This window comes from Tenrec ecaudatus, chromosome 2 (assembly GCF_050624435.1).
Source record: "Tenrec ecaudatus isolate mTenEca1 chromosome 2, mTenEca1.hap1, whole genome shotgun sequence".
Lineage (NCBI taxonomy): Eukaryota > Metazoa > Chordata > Mammalia > Afrosoricida > Tenrecidae > Tenrec > Tenrec ecaudatus.
The window spans coordinates 211060900-211080070 of NC_134531.1; the positions used below are offsets into that span (position 1 = coordinate 211060900).

General features: G+C 49.8%; 1 protein-coding gene across 1 annotated transcript in view; it reads right to left on the bottom strand.

The window, feature by feature from the left end:
* Nucleotides 1-927: 927 nt before the first annotated feature.
* Nucleotides 928-19171, bottom strand: part of UBASH3A (ubiquitin associated and SH3 domain containing A) — a 50110-nt gene continuing 31866 nt past the window's right edge. Inside the window, exons 8-14 of the mRNA XM_075543350.1 lie at nt 15751-15850; nt 11122-11244; nt 8655-8747; nt 6391-6535; nt 5970-6076; nt 2672-2781; nt 928-1065 (exon numbers count right to left, since the gene is read on the bottom strand). Of these exons, the coding sequence (XP_075399465.1) occupies nt 928-1065; nt 2672-2781; nt 5970-6076; nt 6391-6535; nt 8655-8747; nt 11122-11244; nt 15751-15850 (816 nt within the window). The remainder of the gene's footprint in view (nt 1066-2671; nt 2782-5969; nt 6077-6390; nt 6536-8654; nt 8748-11121; nt 11245-15750; nt 15851-19171) is intronic.

The window sequence follows — 19171 nt, forward strand, 5'->3', positions numbered from 1 at the left end:
CATGGCTTGGCAGATGTGGTTAAGTTAAGGAACCTGGATCCTGGATGATTAGGTAAGCCAATGTAATCACAAGGGTCTTTGTAGGAAGGAGACACGTTGGGCAGAAGCAGGAGTGTGAAGATGGAAGCTAGAGGGTGGGGAGTGGGGGAGAGACAGAGAGAGAGAGAGAGAGAGAGAGAGAGAGAGAGAGAGAGAGAGAGAGAGAGAGAGAGAGATGCTTAGCTGCTGTCTTTGAAGAGGGAGAAAGGAACCAAAAAATGTGGGGGAACTCTAAATAATAGAATGGCTGGAAAGTGGATTTTCCTCAGAGCCTCCCAAAGGAATGCATTCTGGACAAACAGTGGGAACCATTTGAACTTTGACCTCCAGGATTTTAGGAGAGCAAAGTTGTTTTGGGAAGGGATGTTAGATTTGGTAGATGGTTGTCTCTTCTCTCCCTCCCCCCGCTTAAAACATGATGCCGACTGTCAGTTGTATGGGCATAGCTACAGAGAGATAGAAATGGAAACCCCGTGAGAACTTTGACAAAAACAGAACAAAACACAATACATAAAAAGGTGGCTTTCCCTTTTCTTTGGCGATGAGTCTTTAATTGTTGGAAATGAAGAGTCGTGTTTCCCCATTTCTACTCCAAGTTACACCCACATGTTCATATCTTAGCATGTTGGGTCCAGGTTAGCCCCATGGGGCCAGGACTTGGCCACTGGCTCTGGGCTTGGCCCAGTCAAGCTTGTGGGTGTCCAGCCCCTCAGGTGGGCATGGCAGAGGTAAAAGGAGGTGGCAAACCTGGGATGTCAAAGTGCATTTTGTGCTTCTGTAAATCACGTTAGGCATGACGTAAACACCTTCCAAACAACTCCACTTTACAACTTCCCCAAGACATTTCATCTCTTCATTATGGAATCACTGACAACGGAAACTTGGTTCTTAGCTGCCCAGGATCCAGTTTCTCCAGTTAAACGCTGAATTAGACCCATGAGTCAGTGTCTTCACAGGCGGATCCACCAATTCCCATTTTCCTTCCTTCTTATTTTCTTCACAGAAGCACATGCCCAGAGAAGGGATCTAGAATGGAATTTTCAAATAATTATCTGTCTATTAATGATAGGGCCATCAACTGCAGGCTGGTCTTAAAGCCAGTGGACAGGTTTCCTATGCACATATGTACTATGGTCTTGAGGCCTGCTGCACTGAACACATCACCAATGTCCAAGACAGCATTATTCTCAACTGGGCATGACTGTCCACACAGGGGACAGCTGGTGGTGTCTGCAGACATTTGTGGTTGTCACAACTTGGGGCGGGGGCTCCTATCTGGCATTTAGTGGGTATAGGTCAGGGAGGTCACGCAATATCCTGCAGAACATCAGAAAGGCCCACCAGAGAGAACAATCCTACCCCACGTGCCAACAGTGAGGAGGTGGAGAACTGGGGTCTAACAATGGCGGCATGGGTGTGGCTTATGTTCCTGCATCCAGTATCACAAGAAGACACATCCCCCAATCGGTGTCACACAAAGATATGGGTGTTGCATTATCAGGGTCTCTGGATGGCACAGATAATTTGTGCTTACCTAAAGGTTGGTGAGTCTAATCCCACTCAGTACCATCATGTAAGAAAGATTTGGATATTTGCTTCTACAAGGATGACAGCAAAAAGGAGCCCCACCACCATCCACCACCAACCATCCAACCAACCATCCAACCATCCAACCAACCAATCAACCATCCAACCATCCATCCATCCATCCATCCATCCATCCATCCATCCATCCGTCCGTCCGTCTGTCCGTCTGTCCATCCAACCAACCATCCAACCAACCAACCAACCAACCAACCAACCAACCAACCAACCAACCATCCATCCATCCAACCAACCAACCATCCAACCATCCATCCATCCAACCAACCAACCAACCAACCAACCAACCAACCAACCAACAACCAACCAACCATCCAACCAACCAACCAATCATCCATCCATCCATCCATCTCTCCAACCAACCAACCAACCAACCAACCAACCAACCAACCAACCAACCAACCAACCAATCATCCATCCATCCATCCATCCATCCATCCATCCATCTATCCATCCATCCATCCAACCAACCAAACATCCATCCATCCATCCATCCATCCATCCATCCATCCATCCATCCATCCAACCAACCAAACATCCAACCAACCAACCAACCAACCAACCAACCAACCAACCAACCAACCAACCAACCAACCAACCAACCATCCAACCAACCAACCAACCAACCAACCAACCAACCAACCAACCAACCAACCAACCAACCAACCAACTATCCATCCATCCATCCATCCATCCATCCATCCATCCATCCATCCATCCATCCATCCATCCATCCAACCAACCAACCAAACAAACAATAAAAAAAAAATCCCTTGGAAAAGTTCTACTCTGGAATGCATGGGCTTCGAGGAGGCAGAATTAACTGTGGGGACAGAGATGGCAAGTCTTCCCCATCAGTCTCCTGCCCTGGGCATCTTTGGCCTAGTGGTTGGGTGGCATATTTGGGGTGGGCGTGACAAACAGGTTTCTCTTGCCCTGGGTTACCCCTATATGGTCTCTTGGAAGAGGGAGTGTGGCATCTTCAGGGGACTGGGCTTCAGGAACCACAGAGAGGGGATGGGGCACGTACTTTCCTCACCAGCTGGGCAAAGTCCCCACTCTCGCGGGACGGCAGTCCGAGCAGGGGCCGGGTGCAGGAGTCCAGCGCCGAGCCGTGGCTCACAATCAAGATGACACCAACTGAGGAAGAAGGACACCCCAAGGTCAAATCAGGCATAGAACTCTTCTTGTATTAGGTCAAGGGTCCCCAAAGATGTTGGGGTGAAACTATGTAAGTATCCCATGGCAGGGAATGCAGGGGAAGTGGGAATATATGGTAACAGCAGATTGATTTGCCTCAGGCTTGCCTCATCCTTGCACAGTGCAGGTTGAGGGGCAGGGATGGGGCCAAGAGGCCGACCCAGAGCTGTCCGCTGGTGGCTAGTGGTGGAGCACCGTCAAGGGTGGAGAGGAGCCAGGCTGGTCTGCATGTCAGGTTTAGAATGATTAGCCTGGTGGTCAAGCTGAGCCTCCTGCAGCCCTGCTGCTGATAGGGCATACTAATCCAGAGGTGGAGAGCCCCTAGGTGACCCAATGTGCTCCAAGCCGGTTCTGGGGGGTTGAGGGGTAGGAAAAGAGGACACACTCGGCGCCTGTTCTGTCCAGGATGAAGCAAAGTTAGGGAGAGGGAGGAGTCCAGCATGGTGAGTCGGGGATGGTGGACCGCTGCCAGATTGCTTTCTAGCAGGGAGGCCGGCTTCCATCTACACCTGCGCCTGTATTCACATCTCCTCTGTGTCTGTGGGTGTGAGTATACCTGTGCCCATCCTACATCGATGTTCCCACCTATGTCGTGGCCGGTTGCCATGGAGGTGGCCATCCCTGAGCTCCAACATTTGGTAGTCTTTGGCCCATCTTGTTTCATCTGTCCCTACGTGCCCGTCCTTCTGCCCTACAGTAGCTCACAGTGTATTCCAAACACCATGTCTTTTTGCGGACTGTGCCTCTGCTTGCATCTCCAGATGGCCAGGACTTTGCTTACTCTTCCTTCCCCAGGGTGCCATGATGACAGGGAGAGTTGGGTGGCGGCAGAATGCTCACCTTTCAGATGGGAGACCTGAGTTCGATTCCTGGCCACTGTCAATGGAGGTATTTTTCTCTGTGTGTGTTGCTATGAAATGGAGTTTCCAGACTAAGTTGGGCCAGGAAGGCAGGCCTGGAAATTTCCCTCCAAAAATCAGTCAATGAAAACTTTATTGCTCATAATCGTCTGATCAGTAACTGATCATGGGATTGAGGAGGACTGGGAAGTGGTGCATAGGAGCACCACAAGGGAGAGACTGACACAGGGTACCACCATCATCACTATTGTCATCGCTACTACCACCACCAACATCATCATCATTAGCAGCTGCAGCACCACCACCACCACCATCATCATCACCAACACCATCACCATCACCACCACCACCTCCACCACCACCACTACCACCTCCACCACGACCACCATCACCACCACGACCACCATCACCATCACCACCACCTCCACCACCACCACCACCACCACCACCACCACCACCACCACCACCATCACCATCACCACCACCACCTCCACCACCACCACCACCATCACCACCACCACCACCACCATCACCACCACCACCACCACCACCACCACCTCCACCTCCACCACCACCACCACCACCATCACCATCACCACCACCTCCACCACCACCACCATCACCATCACCACCACCACCACCACCACCATCACCACCATCACCATCACCACCACCACCATCACCACCACCAACACCACCACCATCACCACCTCCACCACCACCACCACCACCTCCACCACCACCACCACCACCACCACCACCACCACCACCACCACCACCACCACTTCCACCACCATCACCACCACCACCACCATCACCATCATCACCACCACCTCCATCATCACCACCACCACCACCACCATCACCATCACCACCACCATCACCATCACCACCACCACCACCACCACCATCAGCAGCACCACCACCATCACCACCACCACCACCATCACCATCACCATCACCACCACCACCACCATCACCATCATCACCACCATCACCATCACCACCACCACCACCATCACCATCATCATCATCACCACCATCACCACCACCACCACCATCACCACCACCACCACCATCACCATCACCATCACCACCACCACCACCATCACCATCATCACCACCATCACCATCACCACCACCACCTCCACCACCACCACCTCCACCACCACCACCATCACCGTCATCATCATCACCACCATCACCAACACCACCACCACCATCATCATCACCATCACCACCACCACCATCACCGCCATCACCACCACCTCCATCATCAGCATCATCAGCAGCACCACCGCCTCCATCATCAACATCATCAGTAGCACCACCACCACCATGACCACCATCAGCAGCACCACCACCACCCCACATCACCACCCGCGATCACCATCACCACCACCATTATGCCATAATCTCCTTTAGGCAAATTTTCTATATTTCCAGAGTATTCCTGGATTCAAATTCCATACTTACTTTTGATATCCAACTGTCCCTAATAGTCTCAATGATCTACTTGTACAGGGGTTGTTTTCAGAATGGCCTTCAGTCATGGCCCAGGGCTTGTTAGGTCTCTTCTTCGCTGGGAAGCTGGGGTCAGGTATGGCATGGGGGCTGGTACTGACCTACTCCTTTTGGGTTCACAGACACTCAACCCTAGGTTCAGAGGCCTGAGTGCGGGGGCGCATTGGTGTAAGGGCCCGGTTTAGTGCTGCTGTGTTAGCAATACCACAGGTGTGTGGCTTTGAGAGAGTGAAGTTTGTTTTCTCGCAATTCAAGAAGTGAGCAGTCTGAATTGAGGACACGAGCTCTAGGGGATAGCGTTCTCTCTGTAGGATCCAGGAGGAGATTGCTATCTTCCAGCATTACTCAGCCCCATGGCAGTCTGCACACGGCACCCATCTGTCCCCATTTGGGCTTCTGTGTCGAACCTGCTGTTTCTGGCTCTGAAGCGATAAGGCGTAAAGCGCATCTTATACTGAGACGACCTCACTGACATAACAGAAAAAACAGTCCTTTATCCAAGCCAGATTACATCCTCAGGTGTGGTGGTGAGGGGGACACAATTCATAATGGTATCTAGGTCCCTTGCTGCGTAGTTCATGGTATAACACCCTCACTGGCTTGGGCATGGGGCCTGGGGAGTCAGGGCCATCACCAGGTTCAGAAAACCAGCCAGTTTCCATCTCAGAGGTAAGGCTGAAGTCCCGGGGGCGGGGTGAGGGATGGAGGGACACATTCCTACCCAAGGATGGTGGAAGGACTTACGGTCCTGCTCGCAGGTGCTGATGATCCGCTCCACACTCATGGCACACCTGTCCACATAGTCATCGTAGCTCTCAGCCGGGATCAGGGAGGAGACCGGGCATGCTGGTCTGAAAGTAAGTGGGGGGAAACTCATGCTACATGGGGGCCCACTGGCACAGTGGACTTGGCTTACAGCGGAGGGGCTCGGGAGGCACGCCCTCTTCCAACACGCAGCCTCAAAGAGGCTGTGAAGTCCACGGATGCGTTCTGTGTTGTGCTCAGATGCTGACAAAAGACTCAAACATACATACGGGATTTTTTTTTTGGTTTGTTTGTTTTTGTGGTTTAATTGAGGGTTAGAAGGATTTTGTGATGCCAAAAAGCCAGCCATAGCAAGAGAACTAGAGACATCTTGGCAGCAGAGAACTTGCAGATGGCTTACCTGTAATTAGCATCCACGTTGAAATGTGCCTCTTTCAGCTCCTCAAGGGTCATGAGTGTGGGGATGGTTCTGCCGACCTCCCACTTTGTCCACTCAAAGATTCCAGGTTCCACTCTGAGCTTAATTTTTCTCTCCAATTTGAGTTCTGAATTCGATGGAATACAAGAGTTTAAAATCAACAAACCCACCTTGACTCTGGGTCAATGAAGCGTCTGCTCAGTTTCCACGTCTTAACCAGGTATCTAAATAACACCTTTCCAAAGATGTGATTTGTTTTCTAATGATAATTAAGTATAATTTTGCTATTTCTGAGACAAAAAACTACAGAGCAGTTAGGACGCACGAGCAGCATGATGACCCTCTCCGTGTCAAGAAGGGACAGACAGAAGGAATCCCAATAAATATCAATGGGAGAGCTTGGTGGACCTTGATGTACTAAAATCTCCCAGGAGCTGGAAGGGAGTCGCCACCAGTAAGCCCCCCACGGGTGTTCATGCTGACCACCCAGTACAACTCCTCAGCTAAAGTCCAGACCTGGTACCTTGGGACTAAGCCTCTGGTTATGGGTAAGGGGGACCAACAAGGATTTGGCAGATCCCGTGGTCATGGCGAGGTTGTAGGGAACTGCACTCCCGAGCATCAGCCTGGAACAGACGCATGCTGGGAAAGGCAAAGGCAGAAGGGTGAAAGGAAATCTTCCTGGGGACCTTTCCAACGCCTTGCAACTCACCCTCCCAAGCGATTTATACCAGTTCCCCTTGCGCCAGCTCCCACGGTGACGCAGAGCTTTTTGGAAGTACACCGCCAGTCTTGCCTCCCAAGCATCTGGGTGGAACTGTACCTACAAGCTTTGGGTTAGCAACCGAGCATCCCTGCCATGTTCACCACCAGAGAGGCCCAGTGTTCTAAACCTCGACTCAAAGGGAGCCTATAAAGTAGGGCTATCATTTTTGAGGCAGAGGTGAAATGAGCACCTGAATGTTTTACTTGAAATGGAGAAAGTCACCTTAAACTTGAGTGCTGGAAATGGAGCCAGTTCCCCAAGTGGGCTCCGTGTCCTTGGGAGGTTGTCCTGTTAGCCACACTTAGAAAGGGAGAGCAGGGCGTTAACCAGGTTCCCGAGTTCTCCTTTGAGCCCGGAAGGACTTGTGCCCGTTGCGAATGACAGAAATGGTTTGGAAGATTTCCAACTCTCTGGCTATAGATTTTCCTTTTGAAGACATCTTGTCGACTACTATTCTGTGGGCCAGATCTCAGTCATTGACCTGGTACCCAGGTAATCCCAAGTGGGCTCTGACTCTGTTTTCCAGTCCAAGGCCTGTCTCTCCTAGACACCTGGTTCATGCTTAAATACTTCTCAAACTTACAGAATTTCCTCCCCTTTCTGAGTTTTGCCAGGCGATCCCTTTCTAAACCTTGGAGGAAACGGAGGTCAACGTTCATGCCTGCTGCCTTCTCTCCCTCACTGCGAAGCCCATTCGTGCCCCTGGCCCAGCCCTGTCCCTCCCCCATGAACTAGATCACATCCCTCCCTCCTATAAATGCTGGCTCCCTCTGGGCAGGGAATTTCTTCTTCCACTGGGCTGAAAGCTGCCGAAGAGTCTCTCAATGGTTTCCCAGCATACATCAGTTGTGAGGATGCTGGGAAGCTCCTGTGAACATTTTCTTGCCCTGGGAAAAGCCATGCATTTTGTACTCAGAAGGGCCCACCAAACCAAACCAAACCAAACCAAACCAAACCAAACCAAACCAAACCAAACCAAACCAAGCACATGCCATCAGTCAATTCTGATCCTATAGGACTGGGTATACAACTGCCTCTATGGGAGTCTGAGACTAAACCATCACAGGAGTAGAAAGCCTCGTCTTTCTTCCAAGGAGCCCCTGGTGGTGTTAGAACAGTTTACCAGGCTGTTAGCAACCCAATGCATACCCACTACTCCAGCAGGGCTCCTGCCACAGCAGTTCTTAAATCTTTAGGTTTTGGAAACATCTCTTTTCAGGTGTTTTTCTAGGAATGACTTGCAGAGCAGATTCATGGGGACGATCATGATGACAGCCTTATGGGGCCTTAGTCACGTGAACTCCAATGCTTTCACAATCCTGGCATTCAAGAAATACCAATGGGGTCAGTCTAAAGGGCTGGTGCATCACTGCCTTCTGGCTTCTGCATGGCCATTCACTGTCTTTAAGGGGAGAGGTGGGAGCAGGGATGAGAAATTGGTGGCTGACCATTTGGGAAGTAGGCTGGAGTTCTCACCGACCTTCCAGGATGTGCTTGGCCGTCTGCACACAGCGGAGGGCTGGGGAGACGAAGACGGAGGTGATTCGGATGCCGCTGTCCAGTAGTGCTTCCCCTGAAAAACAGCAGGTGGAATTCCCCCTTCACAACTCTAGCCTGCAGGTTCCTTCCTGGCTGGCCACCTGTGGTAGGCGGCATCTGGGATGGCCCCAAGATATCCACCCCTGGTATATACAGCCTGCACAATCTATTCAAGTGTGGGCAGAATTCTGATCAGGATGAGATCATCCCGAGGGTTAAAAACAAACAAAACTCACTGCCGTCAGGTCGGTACTGACTCACAGAGACCTTGTAAGGCGGAGTAGAACAGCCTCTGTGAGTTTCCTGGACTGAAACTATTTACGAGAGTAGAAAAACCCCATTTTCCTCCAATGGAGTGGTTGGTGATTTCGAACTGCAGACCTCGTGGATTGCTGCCCATCTCATAACCACTACACCACCAGGGCTCCTTCCATGATTCCACTACATGATATGGCAAAAGTAACATTTCCTGGGTGGGCCTAGCCTACTCAGGAAAGCCCACTGAAAATAAAGGTCTTGTCTGTCTGACCTCAGAAAACAATGCAGGGATATCAGATGGGAGAGGAATTTGATGTATAAGAAAGTCTCCGCTACTGGCTCTGATCACAGAGGGGTCACGGGGGGATGCAGGACAGTGCCCCCTAGCGGACAGTGGGCAAGGATAGAATTTGGCCAATGACATTTGGAACTGATTCCAAGAGCCTCTGCATGAGAGCTCAGCCTGGCTGACCCCATGATTCCTTGTGAACCCCTGAGCAGAGACCCCAGCCACACCCACAGAACTGTGAGTTACAGGGTGGGTGTTGTCTTCAGTCTGTGGAGCTGGCTCACACCAACCTGTGAGAAAGCCAGCTCTCTTCCCAGTGACTCTGACTGAGCACATCACTCACTATACCACTGAAACCAAGTGCTCCAGGTCTGGCGCTCCTGCTCCGCCCACAGAGCTGGCTGGTCAGCAAAGACCAGAGCCCCACTGGGCGTGGAACCAACAGAGCAGGTTCCAGTCACTTCCTGTGTGACCTGGCAAGTCCATGACCTCTCCAGATTCCAGTTCCTAATGAATGAAATGAAGACCACACGAACTGTTCCCAGCATTTAGTCACGTGGAACCAAAGCGCCAGGCATTAAAAAAAAAAACCCAAACAAAACAGCAACAAAATCCCCAAAGTGGTAGATTTGGAAGCAAAATCAACGAAAAAATGTTAAGGACATCATTTAATTCCCCGTCCCCTCCCATTTTTCTGAGGCCCTTCGCTCACAGACTAATTCCTCCTGACTTCCTCAACCATCCGTCCCTTTGTCAGAGATCTGCATTTTCATTTACTAGCTATGTGATCCTGGCTGAGTTAGTTAACCTCCCTGCGCCCCAGCAGAACAGAAGCCACGCCAGAACGGATGTGTCTAGGTATCTAGCACTGCTGCACCAGGGAGATCACCAGTGGGTGGATGTAGCAAACAGAAAATGATTTTTCTCGTCATGTAGGAGGGTTGGAAAGCTAGATTCCGGACACCCCATCTCTGCTTCCTAGCTTGCTTGTTTAATCTCTTTTATGTCTCAAAAGAGATTGGCTCAAAAAACCACAAATGTGGGAGAGGGTATGAAACGGGACTCTCAGTGTGTACAACCAACGTGGGAAGCTTTTGGAACCACTCAAATAACTGGGAATATGAATTCCATAGGGTCTCTGTCCAAAAGAAGTAAGACATGGCACGAACTGACAAATGCACCACTCCCAAGTTTACTGCAGCACGGCTGATGCTGGAAACAACCCACAGGGCCATCAGTAGAAGAATGGGTCGAGAAACTTTGGTACACGCACACAATGGAACACTATGCGTTGCTGAAAAAACGAGGATGAAACCACGAAGCCCCTAATGACCCGGGTGGACCTGGAGACCATGACGCTGAGTGAAGTAAGTCAATTACAAATACAAGACAAAAGACTAACATGCCAAACGGAATAGACTTTGGAGGTTACCAAGGCAGGGAGGGCAAAGGAGGGCAGATGAAAGCCGTTGACAGGGAGGATGGAAGGCCATAAGAGGGAGGAGGGAAATGAGAGGTGGGGATGGGGCCGAGGCATAATATGTGTGCATGCGTGCATGTGTGTGTATGTGCGTGTGTGTGGTGGCTTGAACTGTTGGGTGCATAGTAGATGGTGTGAAATGCAACCCCCTCCAACTTAATTCACAATTTCAAAAAGAAAAAGAGATTGATTCAAGATACCCAGCACCCCATCCTGTCTCATGAACACCATGGAGACAACCCAGCCACACACTGGATGATAACCACAGGCGCAGAGGTTAGGACTGACCACACATGTTCTTTGAGGACCCAAGAGGTAGTCGGTGTACACATCAGCTAGTATTGCTACGATGGTTCCCGTGAGAGGGATCCTCAAACATACCTGCAAGTCTGGACTGGAATATCCCGCAGGATGAGAGTGGTGGATCGTTTTCAAAGTCTTTGATCCCATTCCTCCGCTTGGGCACACTGCGGGGGAAATTCAGGTCTGGTCGGTAGTATTTCCCTAAAGCGTAAATAAGCATTGGAGGCTCACTCTGATTATGCAGGTAGATAATTGTCCCCAGACTCCCATGGTACAAACACAGTTACTAATTACGCAATTGTTCCTTGCCTTTTTCTTTCTCTCTTTGGGATGCTTGCTGGCTTCAACTGAAGGAACAAAGTCAGTCTGCTTTGTGCCCAATCCAACCAAACCCAAACTCGCTGCAACTGAGTCAATTCTGACTCACCGTGACCCCATTGGACAGGGTAGAACTGTCCCTGTGAGTTTCTGAGACTGTAATGCTTCCCTGGGGTAGGAAGACAGAAAGCTTAGGCTGAAGTCCCAGAAACACCACTTAACTCCTTTGTCCTCCCATAAACTGTCACGAAAACGACTCCTTTCCCTAATAGAAAACTGAGCTTCCATCAGAGACCCAGTATCTTCTGTTAACTGATTTAACTTAACTTGATAAGCATCTTAAGTTGGCATCAATTAATTAGGTGAAATCTGATGCTTTCCCATAGCTTGAAATACATCACATTGCTTTAGGGGATGGAATACATATGGCCAGATTCTCTTGCTCAATGCATTATTCAATCAACTGTGGGAAGAATGGTCTGGGAATCAGGTGGCTTCAGCAACAGGGCTCACTTTGGCTTTGATCTTGAGCTCTATGGTCTGAGGTGGCGCACAAATCCCAGCACCACCAGTTACTCCAAACGGTGTGACTGGAGCTCAGTGACTGCATCGTTCTTCTCAGTGACAAAGGGATATCGGTGGGATGCGTCACTGAGATAATACCAAGGTCCCGGCCCGGCCTAGAGGGTTGGTCTTCGTTGTCAATGCCATGGTGAGTGGTTCTGCGCCATCTCCATGATTGTTGGTGTGCGCGAGCCCATTGTGGCGATTCCGGTAATCCATCTCATTGGGAGGTTCCTCTCTTTTCACGGGGGGCCTTTCCCGATGACACGCGAAAAGCAAGCATGCTGAGTGAGGTCCATCACCACGAAGCGTGCGAGCTGTCACAGGGTCCGTGGTCAATACGTGGAGGGTAGGCCTCACAATTGTCATTCCAGGGGGGCACGGCGCCCCACCAAACCCTCTTCCGACACACACTGCTTTGCCTTTGTATTCTTCCAACGGATCCCCAGCAAGTTCTAGAAGCAGTTGGACTTTTCTGAGGCCCTCCAGGTCCTACATGACAGCCCTCTCTGATTCGAGAGACAGGCAGTGGTGGCTTTGCACGCCTTTTAAAAATCAGGAGATCAGGTCTTCTGCAAGATCTTCCCAAAAGCCACTGCCCTCGAATGCTCACTGGCAGAGACTTGGACTGCATGGTGGGCTTTATGGGAATTTACTAAAAGCGAAAGTACTAGTCAGAAAAGGAGGCCTCCCCCATTTTTTGTCTTCGAGAAAGCCCATCAATTTCATCATGTTCTTAAATGTGTCTGCAATCCCCCAGATGTTAGTCTGCTCCATGTAGTCCTGTGGCTCTCACGGACACTTGTTCTGTGTCGGAGGCGATGAGGATGTGAAGCCAAGGTTAGGCTATGATGGGAACGGAGCCTGTACAGAATATGGAGCAACCTTGCTAACATCTATGGGAGGGGCGCGAGGAGGGTTCTTGTTCCTCTGGGTGTGTGCTACCTGCTTGGAACTACTCTGTCAAGATCTGCCCCGAAGACACCTTCTCTTGGTGTCCCCAGTCATAGGGAGGGAGGGTTTCTCTGTCCATGGCTGTCTTTGGTTGTCGTTGGTAAGTACCTCCATTTGGGCCCACTCAAGTGACCCTATGCACAACACAGCACAATACGACACAGCACTACGCAACCCGGTCCATTCTTGCACATACTCATGTTCCTGTGGTTGAGCCCATTGCTGCAGTCACTGTGTCAACCCATCCCTTTGACGCCTTTCTTTTCTGTGGGTGCCCCTCGACCAAGTACGATGTCCTCCAGGGACTGGTCTTTCCTCACGGCATGCTCAACTTATGTGAGATGAAATCTCATCATGCTTGTTTCTCCAGGAGTGCTCTGGCCGTATTGCTTCTGAGACACACCGGCTTGTCCTTTCAGCAACCCATGTTGGTTCCATATTCTGCTCCATAAGCACAATTCAAATGCATTGATTCTTCTGTCTTCCTTATTCAAGGTCCAACTTTCACATGCATATGGACCGATTGAAAACACCATGGCTTGCGACAGGCACACCGTAGTCCTCAAAGTGACACCCTTGTTTTTCAATTCTTTAAAGAGATCTCGTGCGGCAGATGGACCCAAGGCAATGTATCTATTGATCTCTTGACTACTGTTTCCATAAATATGATGATGGATCCTTGGAGGTGTGGCCTTTTGAGAAGAGAGACACCAGGGACCTCTTTCTCTCTCTTCCTGCTTGCTTGGATTCTGTGTCTGCATTTAGGGATGGCCCTGAATGGGCTGTTGACCCTGGGGGCTGTTGGCTTCTTCCAATGTTCCTTCTGAACTTGGATCCACGCACCTCCGTCCTCATTGGCCTGTGATCTCCCTGCTTCATGAAGCTACAGCTAGGTGTGTCTGAAGGGGGCTCTTCTAGCATCGACCCATGGACCTGAGTTGGTCTGGGCTAGAGCCCCTTCATGATAGGAAATGCCTTCTTGATAAAACGCTCTTTCTGATGCATATATAAAGCATCCTTGGTTTTGTTTCTCTAGACAACCCCGCCAAGCACGAAGTCCTATTGTCTGCTTTCTTAGGTGAGGTCCTAGGCTATGTCTTGATGTGATCTTGGCACATGCAGAGGCTAGACTCAGCTCCCAGCTGCAGAGACTGGCTGGGGCCAGCTGGGCTCCCGGAGGGATCACAGAAGGACTCAGCTAGTCCAGCAACAGTGAGTGAACTTCATCACGAGGTTTAATACTCTGATCTAGGTCATCTACATGCCTCCTACATTTGCTTGTCAACCACTCCCTCCTCCTGGAGGTATTTTGCAAGCCCTATTGTGCCAATAAAAAAAACAAATTTATAAAAAAAACCCAAAGTGCTTTAATAAATATACCTCTGGAGTAGGTGGCAAACATCATGTTTATATATAAATGTGTATTATGTAAAAACACAGAAATCAGAGAAGGCTTAGAAATCATGGCACTATCGGTTATGCATTTGGGGATGTGCCTTGGGCATCAGCACAGAGATTCTCAATGCTACTGTTGCTGTTAGGTGGTTGGGTGTCAGTTCCAACTCACAGTGACCTTCTGTGTAACACTCCCCAGTCCTGCGCCATCCTCACCATCCGTGTTTTGTTGACGTGCACTCTGGCAGGCACCTCGCCAAACTATCTCATCAAGGGCCTTCCTATTTTTCACTGCCCCTCTACTTTACTAAGAATGATGTCCTTCTCCAGGGGCTGATCCAGCACACACGAGAAAGTTTTACATCTTGGCCTCTAAGGAGCGTTCTGGCTATAGTTGTCCCCAAGCCAGACCTGTTTATTCTCCTGACAGTCCAGGGCACTTCCAACGGCAGCACTGTAGCTCACATGCATCACTTCTTCGCTCTTCCACATTCAACGTCCAACTTTCACTTTCAAGCGTGGCAACTGGAAAGCCGTGGTATGGGTCAGGCACACCTGAGTCCTCAAAGTAACATCCTCGGTCTCAGCGTTTGTCCAGCAGGCTTACCCAGCGCAATGCATTGTCTGATCCCTTGACTGCTGCTTCCATGAGCATGGAAGGTGGATCCCAGCAAAACGAAGTCCTTTAATGACTACAGTCTTTTCTCTGTTGATCATGAGATTGGTTTGCAATACTGACAATAAGCAATGCCCCTAGTCCTTGGCATTCAGGGCGACAAAGGTGGCGAGATTCAGAGACACGTGCAAGAATATGCTCATCTCTGAAGTAGCCTAGCCCCCAATCGCAGGGAGATGACCGAGGCCCTCGGGCTGACCTCGGAGAGATGCAGAGAAGGTATTGACAAGGGAGGGCAGGGGCCTTCAGCTCTAGGTCTCAGTGCTGATGCGCTAACCAAGTGCTCTTATGTATTCTGTGAGGGCAAAGAGGCCCATCTGTACATTTATATGAACTGACTTATTTATTCTCCATCCCCCCATCTTCCAAAAAGTATTTGAGGTAAACTGCTCGCATCCAACATCCACTGAAACTCACATGTATAAGCCCTGTGGAGGAAGACAGAGCATGTGCACACATTACCAGCTGCCGCCAAGTTGTTCCTGACTCATGGTGACTCCTCATGGATCAGAGCTGAACTGTTCTCCATAGGATTTTTTTATGCGGCCGGCAAGGGGTGGGGATGTGGGGGAGGGGTAGGAGATCTCCAGGCCTTTATTCCAAGGCTCTTTTGGTTGGCATTGAGCCTCCAACCTCCAAAATGCTTGACTGCTAACCATCTGCATCAGCCTGGGACTCCAGAGCATGTGGGCCTTCCACATAGATGGTCTACACAGAGTCCTTTGAAAGGAGGAGGCTGGTCGATGTCTGAGCTATTTGGACCTTGCCCCATGCTCAGAGCCTGCCTGGACTATACCCACCATCCGGAGTGGAACACTGTTGCAGCCACAACTTCCCGAAGATCTGATCCACTCGCTCCCCGTGGCGCACCACCAAAACACTTCTTCTCAGGATCGTGGCCTGGGAGAGTGGAAAGAGAGGCATGCGCAATTTAATATTGCTGGATATTATTGAGGCTGGAACCCCCTCTAGCAGCGCCCCGCTGGGCCTCCCTGGAACCACCCTCCCCACCCAGCAGCTTAGGCTTTCGGAGGCTTGTTCCTCCACTCTGGAATGTACGTCCTGTGAGTGTGAGGCCCCTCGCAGTCCTGACCCAGGCGGCTGCCTGATGAGAGTGAAAAAGAGATTGCAGACACGCTCTTGTGTCACGGAAGGTCTTAGGACATGCCCATGTTCACGGCAACCCTGCTCCTGGCAGCCGAAGAGGGCAACGACTTCAGTGCCTGTCCAAAGATGACTGAGTTAGGAGAATGGGCTGTAACCAGAGACTCAAACCTTACCAAGCGATCAAGAGAAATGAAGTCCCGATATATGTTACGTGGCTGAGCCTTGAGAAGGTATGTTGAGGGAAGTAAATCAGCCACAAAAAAAATGCATCGTGTCTGACCCCTCGTATGAAATGGGCAAGGATTGTGTATTAGTCTGGGTAATTTAGAGAAACAAATCCACTGAAACTCATATACGAGAGAGTTTTATATAAAGGTTAAGTGCACATCAAGAAAATATTCTAACCCAGTGCTGCCCAAGCCCACAAGTCCAACATTAACCCATATGTCCAACACCAATCTACAAAGTCCTCCTCCATCTCACAAAACCAACCGAGGCAATGATGCCGACTGCAGGAGGACAGCTGAGTCAGTGAATGTGTAAGCATCTCAGTGCTGGCAGGGGTCTCCACATGGCTGCTCCAGCACCCAGGGCTGCATTGGAGTAGGTCCATGTGGCTTTTCCTTGGGGATGTCTTGCAGGAAGTCAGTCTCACAACCTGAAGCAGGGAAGTGCTAAGGCAGCTGCACCCTAGAGTGACCATCACAAAGCAGGAGACCTAATAACTAGAAAGGTGAGGCTCACCGAGCCATTTATCCCTCTGCCCTTCACTTAATCCCACATGTGTTCATCGGCCAGGTTGGCACAATAAACTAACTCACTCCACCCCTTGCCAACTTGGCATCTGTACATAATTCTTTAGCTTTACAACTGCAAATAAGTAACACCTACACCTTAACTATAATCCTGTGAATGTTCTCTCCCACCTATGAAAGTTGGTAAGCCAACCACTTCATGCCTTTATCTCCCTCAATTTTGGGTATCCAATTTATGTTCTGCCCACTTACATCAACCCAGTTCTCTGAGAAGACGATCATATTTTTTGACATGAAGAGTCTTCACTCCAGTTGGAACCTTGTGCAGTCTGCATCCATAGGTAAAGTCAAATCAGGACAGGCCATCCATGAAGTCAGCAACAATATGCACCACTTCACAGGCTGAAAAATCTCCAGCTGGTCGGGTTCTGGTCAACTCAATGTGGGCTGCCTCATTCAGCCTCCAGAGGGTGCCCATTGGTCGCCTTGCCTTTATATCACGGGCTCTCACTAATACTTAACAAGCCTAGCCCTCTCGTGCTAGATCATGAACCTTAGACCTGTCAACCACTCTTGTCTTCTCCTTTTATTTCCTGTAAACCAAGTGCACAGGTGTCAGTGGCCAAACTCAACCTGTCTCTTTATTGCTGCATTTCTCCCACTTCCACTCAACAAGTAGATCCAGGTGGTCACTTAGCAAGCATTTCAGCCTGCTCTCAGGCCCTCTTTAACGTTCAGTCCCAGAGAGGAGTTTTCTTCATGGTTCCGTATTTTTTCCAGCTTCTGACAAAGACTACTGGTTCCTGAGTACTCCAAAGCACTGGGTGGGGCATATATTTTTAAAGTTCTCTTTGCAGGCATGACCTAAACCCATCTAAAGATCAAATTTTCATGGCTGAAAGCAAGTGGGCTTACAAATTTTTATTTTCCCACTTCTCATATTTCCCAGAAAACAACCGAGTAAAGTGTGGCATTATCTGTCCTCTGGCTAGACAAAGAAAAACCACCACGGGAGAGAGGTCAAACAAAATCTACTCTCTATTTTATGATTTGTTTCTCCAGTACCCCACTCCCAAGGTACCACATGTGTCAGTCTGGGTACTTTGGAGAAACAATTCCACAGAAAATCATGTATAACAGAGAGTTTTATGTAAAGGTTAAGTGCACATCAAGAAAATATCTCAACCCAGTACTGCCCAAGCCCACAAGTCCAACAACACCGAAATGTCCAACACCAATCCACAAAGTCCTCCTCCATCTCACAAAACAGACACAATGATGCTGATTGCAGGAGGAAAGCTGAGTCAGTGAATGTGTAAGCATCTCAGTGCTGGAAGGGGTCTCCACACAGCTGCTCCAGCACCCAGGGCTGAATCAGGGTAGGTCCATGCGGCTTCTCCTTGGGGATGTCTTGTAGAAAGTCAGTCTCGCAAGCTGAAGCAGGGAAGTGCCAAGGCAGCTGCACTCTAGTGCGACCATCACAAAGCAAGAGACTTGAGAACTAGAAAGGTGAGGCTCACTGAGCCATTTATCCCTCTGCCCTTCACTTAATCCCACATGTGTCTATCGGCCAGGTTGGCACAATAACTAACTCAAATTGAGACCCAGGTCTAATGATTAGCCAGGTGAGAGGGAAGAGGCAAGGGGGAGGCTCAGTTTAGAGGACGCAGAGCTCTGCTCGTGGTGGGGAATCGAGTGGCAAGCGTAAGTGGTGATGGTTACACAACAGGATGCCTGTCATCAGTGGTGCTGAACTGTCCCGGAGAGACAAGTTGAATTGGCGAATGTGTTGTGAGGTATACGTCTTTCACTATAAGAAATGTCCTTCTGTTCCTGCAGATCACTTCTATTGTTAGCATGGTTTGGGGAATTGAACTACGTTCGGGTGGGCTCATAAAATTGGATGTGTGTGAGCCTGTTAGAACATTTGATGCCACCCATGTGTAGTTCTGGGGTTTGATAGTTATATAAACTGGTGTCAATTTGAGGATTAAGAGTGTAGGGGTGGAGTCTAGCCTGTCAATCAGGATGTAGCCAACAAGACCTCTGTGGGGACATGGCCTTTCCCTGAGGATTCTGGGAACTCTGGTATTTCCTCCTTGGATGTAGAGCCACACATACTCTCTCTCTGCTCACTCCCTGAGAGACATCCCTGAGGAGAAGCCACATGGACCTACCCTGATGCAACCAGAGCCCTGGGATCTGGAGAAGCCACGTGGAGACCCCTGCCAGTGCTGAGATGCTTACACCACCATTGGATTCACAAAACTTCCCACCCACTGGCCTGTGATCTTCCTGCATTCGGCGTCATTGCATGTGTTTCGTGAATCTGATAAGGACTTTATAGATTGGTATTGGA